Genomic DNA, 13,663 nt, shown 5'->3' with positions numbered 1-13,663 from the left:
TGGCAGAGGTGTTGGGATGAGATGATCTTTGTTTCCTTCCAGCATGAGCCATTCTGTGATTGTCTAATTCACACTGGAAAATTCAAACCTTAGTAATTAGAGGAGAGGAACTAAGCAGTTAGAGACTGGACCACACATAGCTAGTAACTTGAGAAGCAAAGTCAAAGCAATGATTAGTATGGAACAGTAGAATATTGTGAAATACAAAGAGACACAATGGAAAATATGAGAATTGAATTCAGTGTTACTAAGTTCATCTAGGGAAACAGGGACAAAAATGATTCTGTATCAAAAGGGATGAAACAGATAGAAGAGTTTAATGTTGAAATGCAGAAGGAAAGAGAAGTAAAATATTCTTGTTTGAGAAAGGCCTGTTTTGGTAGGCTGTGACATCATTGTTCTAAAGTCTGTGAGCACTCCCCACCATCAGTAGGGAGGTATTCAGCAAGGTACCTCTGAATATAATCATAGCCAAAACCTTCATAGGTTTTGGCTATGAATAGAGCATAGGATTCTGAATTAGAAGAAAGAGACTTACAGCTTCAAAGGATGGTTTATATTATCCTGAAAGAACTTAAAATATTTTTCAAATTTATTGTGTCATCACACCATTCTGATTCAGCATTAGCAAATATATTCTCTGTATTTTCCTTTCTTTTTTTACCTTTGTCTTTTCTGACAGTCTCATCCTTATAGGTTCACGGAACATGGTTGTTTAGAAAACAAAAGAATACATGTAGTTTTACGTAAAATCTCCACTATATAAACAGAAACATAAAGTAAAATAGCTCCTATGTTTTCAAATTTACTTCCAATCAGTGTTTTTAAGGCAACTTTTCCTGCATAACAAGATGAACTCAAAGCCATTCATTACATTGGTTTTGGGTTTTTTTGTTTTTGCTTTCATTATCTCAGAGCTTGTCATCATCTGCATTAACCTGAAGGAAACAGCATTATAGATGTTATCAACAATGAAAATAAATATATTCTAAACAGAGATTTACCTGTTAGTGGGATAATAGGGGTATAAATATAAATGCAAACATTTCTAGATTGATCTTTTACTCAAAATTAGGATGTTGTTATTCTGAGCTAACCCAAGCAGTAATCTATGTAGTAAGAGTAATCTATCATGTAAGAAACTATGTCAATGGACTTTGGCTTCCATCTAGGCAAATGCTGAATGCTTCTATTCCCAGTTAAGCTAATTTGTCTCTTGTACATCTAGTGTCCAACAGTGAACAAAATAGTTCCTAAGGCAAGGTCTTACCCTGCAGTCCTGATGCATACAATTAATCCTTGCTCAAGTCAATAGCTCTACTCAGGAGTAGGATTCAAGTTGATGAGATTCCTAATTCTCTTATCACATCTCAGCCCCAGGATCAATGAGACAAGAATAGACCAAGACAATGCGTGGGTAGAATAAACGAAAAGCAAAGAACGGATGCCTCTTCTGATATGGTAGGCCTAAGAGTAGAAAGGATAAATTAACATATGGAAATATAGTATGGGCAGCAAAACTATTTGCATCATGAAGTTGTTTCCAATGTTTTTTTGAAATTTAAGGTATCAACAATTTAACATACTGCAGGTACAATAAAAGTAATATGTAAATACTATAATTAATATCCAAGAGCTGATAGACTAAAAACTCCTGGAAAAGTACAGATATATCTTCAAACTGAAACTGAGAGTGTAAACATTCCAAAGTGCCTGCTGTAAAATGAGTACACCATTTTCACAGTCTGCCTGCAGTGTCTTCCAAAAAGACAGAGGAGAATTGCCTTCATTTTACAGCCAGCTAAAGAATGTATACTGCCATATTCAGTCATTCAAGCCTCACACTAACTTAAAATTTTTCAGAAGTAGAAATGACTGTGTCTTGAAAAAATTTCATCCCAGTTGTTTGGCTAGCTATGTATCATGGCATACAGTGACATGTAACATGAGTCTTAAAATTTCAGTGTAATTATTTTAAAAGCTTTATCCTTGTAACAAGATTCATATATCCTCATCATTGCAGTAAGTTTGTGGCCTTAAAAATTCACTCACACTCCTTCCACAATGATGTATTGCATGTTCTGATAAACAAACATCCAAAGACTATTATGACTAATAAGACTTGTAATTAGTTGATTTTTCCCAACAATAACTTAATTGATTTCCAAGACCACACCTATGATGTATTAGGTGTACAAATACTTCTCACTTCAAAGAATCCCTTCTCAAGAGAAGAAAACAATTACTATTATTTATTTTGTTACACATATAAATAAGATTGAATTTAAAATGAATGCTTAAAACAAAGTATTAATCTCTAAAAATCTGAATCAGATAAAATCATAGACTGTAAAAGATCACCCACTGCTCAAAGCTTCCGCAGATTTTAAAGGGTATTGGTTCAGGCCCTGTAACTGAGATCATGAGATCTTGATTTTAAGATATTATTTTTAAATCTTCAAAAGTTGTTCCTAAATAAATAAAAGAAGAAATAAATGCAATATAGAAATAATAGAAATAATAGAAATAATTGCATTATATTATGCAATAGAACTTTTCGATTTTTTATTATAACAAGTTATAACAAAACAAGTTAGTAAACCTGAGAGTTAGAGGGCAAAACTATTCCAGAGAATCCTTCTCATTATCCATTGTTTTCCCTCCCACACAGAAAACTAGAACACAGATGCCCTTGGTTCTTGGAAATGAGCAGAAAGAAAAGAAAAAGCTGCAAGAGCAGAAAGAGCTCAGATTCCAGAGAATGTAAGTTTACAGAAATGTTTAATATAAAATAAAATCGACAGAAACATATGTGGCTATTCTTAATTTACTCATCAAGACAGAAATTCACTTTTGAGCCCAGCTGTTTGTCAGATTGGAAATATTTACACTTAAGTGTGGACACATAGAGGTAATGTATTACATAATGGTGAAGCTAGTTCTTTTATTTTAGTTAAGCTGCTATCCTGTTTATTTCTGGCAAAAGCTTTCCAAATATATTGTTGTTCAATTGCCTCAAAATGTCACCATTCTTGATGTAAACCTCAGTGTTGTCTTAGTTTAATAGCTTGTTTTAATCCTGTTTAAGTAGATGTCACAATTAAACTGTTACCCTGTAATGCATATGACCTTTTCTTACAAAAATCAAAGCAAGAGAGAATTTTATGTCATTGTGTGTCATTTTATGTCATTTCAATGCCATGAAATCTTGCCTACTACAACCAGGAAACACTATTTTATTATACTTAAATCAGGTAGCTGTGACTCACATCTTCTGGCATTGTGCCACTGACCTGCTGTGTGATTCTATTAATTAATCCCTTTGTTTGCTCATCTGTAAAAGGATTATAAAAGCCATCTTCCATAGAATTTACCCAGACTGCAAGCAGGCAGTGAGATGATGATTGACCCAGTGTGTTCACAGGAACAAAGTAAATATTAGGAGGAGTAATAAAATTTCTAATGTAGCTCTTATTATAAACAAATAGAATATCTTATACCCTAACAAAAGCAAAAATTTATTTTAAAAAATTGCAAATATATTGAATTTCTTAGATCAGAGTGAATTAATGTGGCCCATCCTGTTTATCTCATTTTGCATTACTTATCAGTTAACTATGACAAAACTAGTTAATACTGAAATTGAAAAGTAATAATGTGGAAAATACACTAGATCTTAAACATAGTGTAGGCATTTTCTATGAAAACTGTCTCAAAGCTAATCACATATTTATGATGCTGCTTACCAAATCATGGAAAATGTTTTTTCTTGTTTTTAATCTTGAATTAGATGCACAGTTGTCACCCATTTGTAAATGCCAGCAAAGTGTAGGAAGCCTTGAAAATAAAGAACATGAGGCTCTGTCTCAGTTCACAGAGCCACTGGATGTACAGGGTGCTGAAGAAAATGGAAAAGATCATGAAAACAAGAATCAGAGTAGCTCAGATGCTTCTGAAGATAGAGACCTTGATAATGTATCAGACACTGAAAAAGAAGGGAAGAAGGAAAAGATCTGCACTCCTAAAATGATCTCACCTCAGCAAGATGAAATCCTAGCTACAGTAACTTTTGGTGAGTCAGAGGGCTCATCCAAAGGAAAAATTACACTGTGGCGCAAGCCAGATTCTTCAGACTCGGTTAGCTTGGCCACTGGGAAAATTTCTGCAGAAGTAAAATATGGCTCTTTTAATATTGAAGTAGAAATTAAGAATATTTCTTTGTTTGATTCTGGAACAAAAGTTGGAGATCAACAAAGGAAGAGTTCAAAGAACAAGAAATGTCATGAAAGACAGTGCCAGAAAAGTCAGTGTTCAAAATCTTCCAAGTACGAATGCCCTTTAACTGAACATTCAGCAGAACACAGGGGGAAATATAAGGGATCCTCTCTACATAAAATTCAAAGTGCCATCAATGAAATTCCCTCCCTGGAAATAAACGTTGAAACTAAAGACATTCAGGTGGAATATACCAGCAGAAATAAAAATCTGAAGGTTAACATCAAAACTGGTGAGCAGGAACAGAGCAAACCACTCAACAGGGAACATGAAGATACATACTGGAGTGAAACAGATAATTCTGTTACAGAGGCACTGTGTAACACAGACTGTGAGTCATTGTTTAGCTTTCATGAAAAAGTAGATTATACATTCCCAGATGGATATACACTTCTTCCTCCACCTAAAGAATTTGCTGACTGTGACAAAATGCACCTCGATACAATTGCAGAAGGCATATCTTCATACCCTGTTAATAGCAGAAAGGAATCTGACAGTCTCACTACAGCCTTGAGTATTTGGGGGGAAGAAAATTATTCCTGTGAACTTAACACAGAGGACTATGAAGACCATACCAATGAAAAGGAAGATTTTTCTAAGGATAAAATATTTTTCTCAAAAATAAATAATACTAATTGTCTCGTAGCTATTAATACCTTGCATAATCCAAACAACGGGAAAGAATGTGTTAATAAGAGCAACGTATTATGTCAAGAAAGAAATAACTGTGACCAACACAGAGATAGAGGACCCAAAACAGCAAGAAGAAAGTCTTTCCCAGATACTACCCTGGAGGTACCATCACCAGTTCACCCTAGAAGGGATTCTGGCTTTTACTCACTGCCGTCCTTAAATGTATTGCTTAAGGAGACCAAAGCAGATGTCCATAACAGAAGCTCACATATTCCTACGAAATACAAGGAACTTTTTAAGTGTCCTGACTTGACGTCCTCTCTGACAGAGCTTTGCAAGTATCCCGACTTGACCTCCTCACTGAGAAATTTGAGAAGTCTTAAGTCTTCATATCAGTATGCTTTAACATCATTTGATCGTAATATTACCATTTATCCATCTGAGCCTGAAGAAGGTGTCTGTCTAGATGGCACTTGTTCACTGAAAGACTGTGCAGACTGTGTGGGGCAAGAGGAAGAAACAGAAGAAGCATTAATGGAGAGTCTTCATTCCAGAGGTACTACACCTGACAAAAGAGAAAATTACCATGAAGAGGCTCTGGGAAACCTATCCGTGTGGGAAGACGACTCAGAGTCTACTGAAGCTTTAGATAAAGAGAAATCAGAGTACAACTCTGTAGAAAAGCATGTTGAATGGCAAAACAAAGCTCAACTGATACAAGCCTCTCCACTTTCTACAAGCCCTTCAAGTGAATTCATTAATGATAAAGAAAGTACTAATTATGCATCTACAGAAAGCATCCCAAAACAATGTTCAGTTTTACAGTTAAATGTTCACCCACCTTATGCAGAGTCTAAGGTAACAAATAAAAGGAGAGAGTCAGTACTGACTGACCCTCCAGTGATAACTGGAGAAGTAGAAGGAAGACTTATCCAAGGCAACACTACATTGATACCTGAATGTTTTGGCTCTGCAGTGAAGAAAGAACCTAACCTTACCTGCAGTATACAAGAAAAATCCTTGCTGTCATCCTTGTTAGATCACAAAGAGAATGACATGAATAAAGCATTGGAAAGCCTTTCTGAGGTACAGTACGTATCTGGAGATGTCCTTGTTGAATCTGATTGCCGTAATAATTCAGCACAGATCTTCGTATTATCTACCTCTTCAGTAGGCACAGAAAATAAAGAGAATTTCACAGAACATCTAAACATTAAGCAAAGAATGGAGGACTTTTGCGGTAAACAGTCAACTGACAACAGTTTAAGGAGAGAGCCTGGAATAAATCAACAACCTCTGTTAGTCAAGTCCAACTTTGAAGAAATTGAATCAAATTTTGAAATGAAAGAAGATTATTATGAGACTGCAGATATGTCATCATCAGTAAGACATATTAGTCAGAAAGGTAGGTGTTACAACACTTCTCAAGTTAATATCACACACCTTTTGCATAGGAGCTTTTGTGACATCTATTTACTTGGTAAATAAATGTATATTAAAAGTTTTCAATGATATTGTTATGGTATATGTTTAGCCATGGGGTTATAATATGCAGTTATTCTGCTGAGGATTCTAGGATCCATCTTGCAGAGCCAAGAAACTGAAATTTTAAAAAACAAAAAAAATTAATGCAGCTTTGATCAAGAAGCAGTTTTGCTACATTAAACGTCCCTCCTATCCTGTACATCTAGTCAGAGAAGAAAGCATCATTGCAGGAAGAAATAGTAAAAGCAGTGGCCGCATGATATGAACTCAGGGCACAAGCCTGTGTTTAAAACCACATAAATCTGGCTTTCAAATCCATGTGATCGACACAAATACTGAATATATATGAGTACATATCGGTCTTAATTCTGGCTGAACATTTTAATTGGATGACCATAGGGGATCCTTTAACCTGCTTTTCTCCTCTCTTTTATATGTTTGAAGAAACTGTGTATGAAAAAGGCTTATTTTTAATAGCTAATGTTACAAAATTTCTTGTCTTCCTTTTTTCTATCCATCTACCCATATCCATAACTTGTCTTTCAGAATGTGTTTTGAAGTATAAAAATTTTAAGTCATCCTGGGATATTGCACACTACAATGTGAGCCTTTTACATTATGAATATGTACACATATATGTGTGTATGTGTTGTTAAAATACCACTCCAAACGCTTTAATTTTATTTTTTTAATATTAATCAGGTTATATGCAAATACATCTCAAATTCACCTCTCCAGAAGGCAATGTTTCCAGCAGATTTGGAGGTTAAGAGGTTTATATAATTTCAAAAATATACATTTTCTTATGGAAAATGTCTTATATAATCCTAGTTCAAAGAAGCTGAAGTTTTAAAAAATCTTTTCGTTCACCATACCTGCAGAAAGACTGGTATGACCTCTGTGGCTGTCTTTTTTGGCATTGGTAATGGAAATTTAAAAAAATACCTGAAGTATTTTATACACTATATAGATATACTACATAGATTCATATTGCTATATAGACCAGTATCTCAACATAAATATCTCAATACCAGTATCTTGGTATCAATATGTAAACTAGAGAATTGATGAAATGGAAATCTCTATAGAACAAGGTATAGAATTAAGATACTAAAGGAAACAGTACGCCAAAATCCTTGATTTCTCAGACATTAGACCTAAATGGTTAAGGACACAGCACAGAAGTGAGATATAGCTATGTTTTTCATTTTTTTTTCTTTTCTCTTCTTTTATTCTCTCTTCCCTTTTGCCCTTTGCTAAGAATTATCTATGTGTGTTCTTTCTCATACCTGTCATCTTGCTTTGGCCCTCTTTTGGTCCAGGGTCATATTTTGATTTATCATCATTCCCAGCAATGCTGTGGAGATCCTCCTTTAAATGAATAAGTGTGTGCATCCAGAATAAATTTTACAACCTACTTTACCAAGACATTGGGCAGTGTGGGACTTATGGAGTATAGTAATCCAGTGACACTGGAAAGCAAATGTGTCATTTTTCTGCAAAGAATGAGAACTTCTACAACAGAGTAGAAGAGATGCTACTGTGGTAAACAGGATGGGGGAAAGGCTTTCTAGAAGTCTCTAGTGTTCTGGGTACTTCATGACTGTATCGAAGAAGTAAAGACCCCTGCAAAGGGCACTAGAAAGGCATTGGAAGAGATAGTTTTCTTGAGTCTCAGCAATGGTCTGGAATAGTGCCCTGGAATGCCCTTGCTGAGTTACATGTGATGAACATCTGGCTGAAGCCAGAAAAAGGCTGTGCAGCCATGAGTGTATCTACAGAGTCCTCCAGGGAGCCTGTGGAGGTTGGACTTTCTCTCTATCTGTCCTTGCCAATGGTTACAGTCACATTTTTAATACAGAATATAATACAAGATCTGTTTTACCATTGTTGTTTTACCTGAAATAATAATGCAACAATTAAGGTTATTCTGCCTTAACTAGAAAGAAGTCTGAACCCGGAAAATCTTCTTGCATATCTTACAAGATTATTAGTATTCAAATAGGAGTTTATATATATACCTATTGACCGCTTCAGAAATGTATATTTCTGAAGATCCATGAGCAATTTACAAGTTTCTGCATTAAAATAGTGATGTACTATGATATGTAGGTATTTAACTAGAGATACTTCTACTCAATTAGTCTCAAATGTATATTTTCAGAATATTTTCAGTATTATTTGGTATTTTAATTTATATATTGGTTAGATTATTCTTGGATTTAGAATGCGGAGATATTACACAGTAAAATTACTTATAAAAACTTGTGTCACATATTTCTCACAAACAACATCTGGTTATAACTTAGACTTGAAATCAGAAATGAATAAAACCAGAAAATTGCCTTTGAAGAAAGACGCCAGAGCAAGTGACAGTTCCCAGGAAGATGCAATAGACCAGTGGGCCAGAAGACGGAAACAGTTCAAAGACAGCAAAAAGTGCAGTTCAACTGGAGGAAGCTCCATAAACAGCACAATCACTGAGGGATCAAGTGAGTACTTTAGTATTATACTTGCTATCTTTCCTGTATGTGTAATTGGTAATATGACAGGCTTTTCAACTAAGGAAATTGATCTCCAGTTTACTATCCAAATGTCTGTGTTAGTCATTATCATGAGTAACACAAAACATCCTTTCTCCTTGGTTAAGCAAACAATCTGACTAAAAAAAGTTGATTCTACCATGCATGTTCATGGTAGGACATGTTCAAATTATATGTTCAAATAATATTAAGACAAACTTTAGGCACAAACATGTAATTATGTGGCAGCAGGTTTGAGGTTATAACAAAAATCATAATCCTGATATCTACTTATGTCAAAGCATGCTGAGCTGGGAGTCTTTCCTCCTCACAAAGGTAACCATCTGCTCCAACTTTCATCTACACTTGTTGCCTAAATTGTTATTCACTGTGACTCAACTGTCTCTTTAAGGGATCTGTCACCTTGCCACATGCAAATTCATCTGCTTCAACTTCATGGAAAGGAATTTTTAAGATTAACTGCTTAGTGAATTTAAATTGCATGCAGATGGAACCACCAAACAAGGATTGCACAGTCTATTATCCATCTACTATGTGGATATGTGGTACTTCTTACTTAACACTGCCTTACCTCCTGTTTTGCTATTTTAGTAATATAAAAAATACTTCATGGGAATGAAGAAATGTGCACCTCCCTGTGGAAATATTTTGTGCGATGAGTTCTTTTGGTATAGGAAATTTTATTTGTAGGTGTATAGCCTCCTCTTTGAAGAAGGGAAAATATGGACGTATAGAAGACTCTGAACTCTGAGTTCCTCAGTGCAAGTCCAATAGATGATTAAGTATAAATATGTTCCATGCCTGTACCAAAGAGGTAAATCCTACATTAATTCACTACTTATACATAGATTTCAGTTGGCAACTGGGTTACCAGACCTGAGATATGTGAACCAGCAGGGAACCCAAGCCTTTTTGAAGTAGTAATTGAAGAGCAAGCAAGACACCCTGAGGTATCTAATATGGTACAGGCCACCTCTGTTCAGGTAACTGAGCCACTCCCTATGGTTTTAATGCCTGTTAACAAAGAAGAAGGCATGACTAACATTTCACATGGGAATAAAGAGGGTCTTTATTGGTAGCAATTTTCATTGCTTGCCCCTAAAACAGGTTCTAAGCCATCATATTAAGACTAGAAAGTTATCATGTCAAACCACCTGTGCTCAAAAAAACTTACCAGGAGCTATATACAACAGGCTAAACTATTCCTTGATTTCAACAGTGATGTCTCTTGAATATAAAGCTGGACCATAAATTTTACTAACTTAAGCATGTCTTGGTTTCATAGAGGAAGCATATATATATCTTTAACAAATCAAACAAGTCAAAAAAGAGCAAGTTGAAAGAGCTAGAATTGCTTTCCTTGAGACAAAGTTTTGGGTAGCATATGGCATATACCCAGAGTGGTCTCCAGAACAGGTGAGTGGGCAGACAATTCTGTCACAGATTCTCACATCTAATCTTTTTGGATAGTATGCCACAGGCCTGAGTCTTCCATCCCTTTTGGTTTGGTAGCTTGACTTATCCTCTGTTGGCAGAAAACTCTGATTGACATATGGAAGCAACAGCTCCTTACATTCTTACTTACAGCATCTGGGAATAATTTAAGTGTGCTTGTTTGTGACTCTCCAGTTTGACATCTGTTCCAAAAACTCAAGGAGAAGAGAAAGGAAATGTTTTGGCATAATTCCATGGCAGTGTCAGCATGGCAGTGTATATAGTTTTGCCTATTTGTCACATTTTAATCTACTCTAACTCTACTAAAATTACAAAAATTCAGCATTAAACTGGCAAAATACTGTGCTGTACTGAGTTGCTTGGTGCTAGTCTAGGTTTTAATTTATGCATTTGAGGAAAAATGAGCTTTAAACATATCAGCATAGTAATATTTATTTATTTGTCTATTTGCTAGTAGCTTCTTAAACAGTTAAGCATGTAATCTCATACTTTCTGCATAAGGGAGGAGCCAGTGGACCTAGAGTATTTGTCTAGAGAGACACAACTGAGCACATTTTCTAAGAGAAGAAAGGACTGCCACTTAGATGTATTCAGGGAGTGACTTCCTGAACAAATATAACTTTAAATAAAGGTATATTTTTATCTTCTCTGTTTTTAAACTGGGAATCATTTTACATCAAAAAAAGAATGTAAAAACACAGGATAAACAAAGCAAACAGATCCTTCCTCCAGCTGCATTAAATCTAGCTGCATTATACCAGGCATTTCATACTGAAAGGTATGTGATGGTTTTTTCCTCTCAGAAAATTTATATTTTCAGTCTATCTGTTAGCACAGCATCTGATGATGTATACTTATATTTGATTTTCACGATCCAGTCTTAACTTTGAAGTTCCAGCTCCTGGTCTGCTTGGGATGTTGTTGGACTATTTATTTACATTCAACTTGCTGTTTATAACCTGTCACAGCCAGCTGCCTGACATCCTGTTGCCTTGAGAGTCTCAACTTTAGCAGAGAATTAGGGCTCTCCTCTGTTTCCATGTGAGCTCTCCTCCATTTCTATGTGAACTCATTGCAAGATACTGGGAATGTAAATTATTATAAAGTAGGAATCTGAAAATCCTCAGGATAACACATCATACACATATTCAACAGCCAATGAAGGAACTAGCCAGGAGTTCTATGGTAAAAGACAAAAAAACCCGAAACAAACAAACAAACAAAAAAAAAAACCTACCCAACTATTATTTCCTCACCTCCTTTTTAAAAAAACTTCATGCCTAGAAGAACTAAGATTAAGAAAACAGAAAATATGGTCATCAATGCCCCTGTCATGGAAGATACTTTTCATCTTCTCTTTTGTCTTCTGATATGAACTGAACTCATACTAAATTTTTAGAAGATTTGTTTGATTTCCTAATCAAATGGGTCACATTAGATAGCTTAAGAACTAGCTAAAGCCAGATTTGTCTTAAAGAGTTGTAGCTCCTGTTTTGACCACTTGCATTAAGACTTCATTTCTTACTCAAGTCCAACATGCATTAGCCTCCAGTATTGTGATCTTATATTTGGAAATCCTTGCAGACTTCTCCTTTAACAGCAACAGAATTGAGGAATTCAGTATAAACATCACAAACAGTTAATTAAGAAGTTTGTGGCACTATTTGCATGCTGAGTGGCTGAGGTCTCTTATTCTTCATACATTTTCCCTCCTGACATAACTTTTACTTGTTTTATCACCATGACAGTAAATTCAGAGGATGCTCGATCAGTAGATCTGGGACTATATTCTGAAAATGAGGACAGAGGTTTTTATACAGAAAATTTTCATTCTGCTTCCTGGGTTTTCAGAGGAGATGATGTCTCTCCAGATAACAGTCCTAGATGTCTCAGCAAAAGACCTAGACCAGTGGCAAGTAAGTTGGCTAGAGCAACAGGTAATAAATGTCATAAAAATTTATTAATTTTGGGCACTCTGAGGATTTCAGGGGAACAACATTTTGGAGTAGGTGCTGGTCTCTTATGCTAAAGAAAGGAAAGGGAGCAACCCAAGAATCTAAAAGCTTATTTAAAAAATAAATAATTCTTATTTATTTGCAAATTAGAGGCAATGTAATTCCATGACTTCTTCAAGCTTGCCAAAATCTTAGAGATATTTATGGTCATAAAGTGTTATAATGGACATAAAACCTGGTTTACATCAAACTTTCAGGCATAATTGATCCAGGAAGAAATTAATCATTTGCTAGGAGTATGGAGGATTGTTCTATTTGTAGTTTAAATCTGTGCAAACAGATATAGTGAACAACTTTTTCTTTTGGAGGGAAGGTTTTCCTTCACTTCTCAGATGTTAAGTTACTCAAAAGTAACACAGTTCAAAGAACTAAGACAAGCTGAAACACCCCTATAGCTTTCCAGGAAATTGTGCTTTGTTGGAGCTCATAAATAATTCAGAATATGAGAGAAAACAAATGTCCAGAATCTTCTGGTATGAAAAATTTTCCTTAACACAGATGAGAATATTCTGGAAAACCATTTTGGTTGCTTCTTCTCTCAGGGGAGAGCTCAGAACTTCAGCATGATTGTTAAAGTCAGTATTGAAGTATCTATTTTGGACAGATAACATCAATTGGCCTGATATTAAAGTAATCTTGAATCTTGACATTTCTGTCTTCCAAATAGTACACAATTTGAAGACAAAACAGCTGTCATAAATTACTATTGAATTGGCCTCCATTAAGAAAAAATACATAGTAAGGTAGTTAAATGATCAAAATCAGACACTCCAAGAAATCAAATTTACACTGAAATCATTCTTAAGTATATTTGCTAAAGAACCAGGCCATTTAAGTCAGAAAAATAATACTAATAGACCCTGAGAAAAAGATGGAAGTAAGCAATTAGACCCTGATCTTCCTTTTTATGGAAGTTGATCCCTTTAAGTGTTAAATTCTGATGAGTTGAAAGATATTTCAGCTCCCCTTGGCAGCAGATGCCACTGTGGGTGGGGAGGTCAAACTACAGGATTGGAAGGCATTCTGAGAGTGCGGAGTGGATGGATAAACAAAAGGAGAAGAAACAACTATCCAAAAGATAGAGCCTTATGAAATATAAAAAGAATGAAACTACAAGCAACAAATTTAAACTCATTTGAGAAATTAGAGTCTATTTTGTATTTGCAGAATAGAGGTTTGACACACAGGGCATGAGTGTTTTTCTCTCCCAAAACACCATCAGTAGAGTGGAATACCTGAATATTTCAGCCTACATTA

General features: G+C 35.3%; 1 protein-coding gene and 1 long non-coding RNA gene across 2 annotated transcripts in view; both read left to right on the top strand.

Moving 5' to 3' along the window:
- The first annotated feature begins 1,266 nt into the window (after window positions 1-1,266).
- On the top strand, window positions 1,267-4,065 carry LOC118699182 (uncharacterized). The gene is made up of 3 exons (XR_004982040.1): window positions 1,267-1,461; window positions 2,672-2,763; window positions 3,791-4,065. It is a non-coding gene; the product is annotated as an uncharacterized LOC118699182 (long non-coding RNA).
- A 478-nt stretch (window positions 4,066-4,543) lies between these two features.
- Window positions 4,544-13,663, top strand: part of LOC118699681 (uncharacterized) — a 29,068-nt gene continuing 19,948 nt past the window's right edge. The window contains exons 1-4 of the mRNA XM_036403777.1: window positions 4,544-4,606; window positions 5,143-6,313; window positions 8,703-8,885; window positions 12,140-12,307. Of these exons, the coding sequence (XP_036259670.1) occupies window positions 4,544-4,606; window positions 5,143-6,313; window positions 8,703-8,885; window positions 12,140-12,307 (1,585 nt within the window). The remainder of the gene's footprint in view (window positions 4,607-5,142; window positions 6,314-8,702; window positions 8,886-12,139; window positions 12,308-13,663) is intronic.

The sequence above is a fragment of the Molothrus ater genome (genome assembly GCF_012460135.2).
Source record: "Molothrus ater isolate BHLD 08-10-18 breed brown headed cowbird chromosome Z unlocalized genomic scaffold, BPBGC_Mater_1.1 matZ_random_MA35, whole genome shotgun sequence".
Taxonomy (NCBI): Eukaryota; Metazoa; Chordata; class Aves; order Passeriformes; family Icteridae; genus Molothrus; species Molothrus ater.
This window is presented reverse-complemented; position numbering and strand designations above follow the sequence as displayed.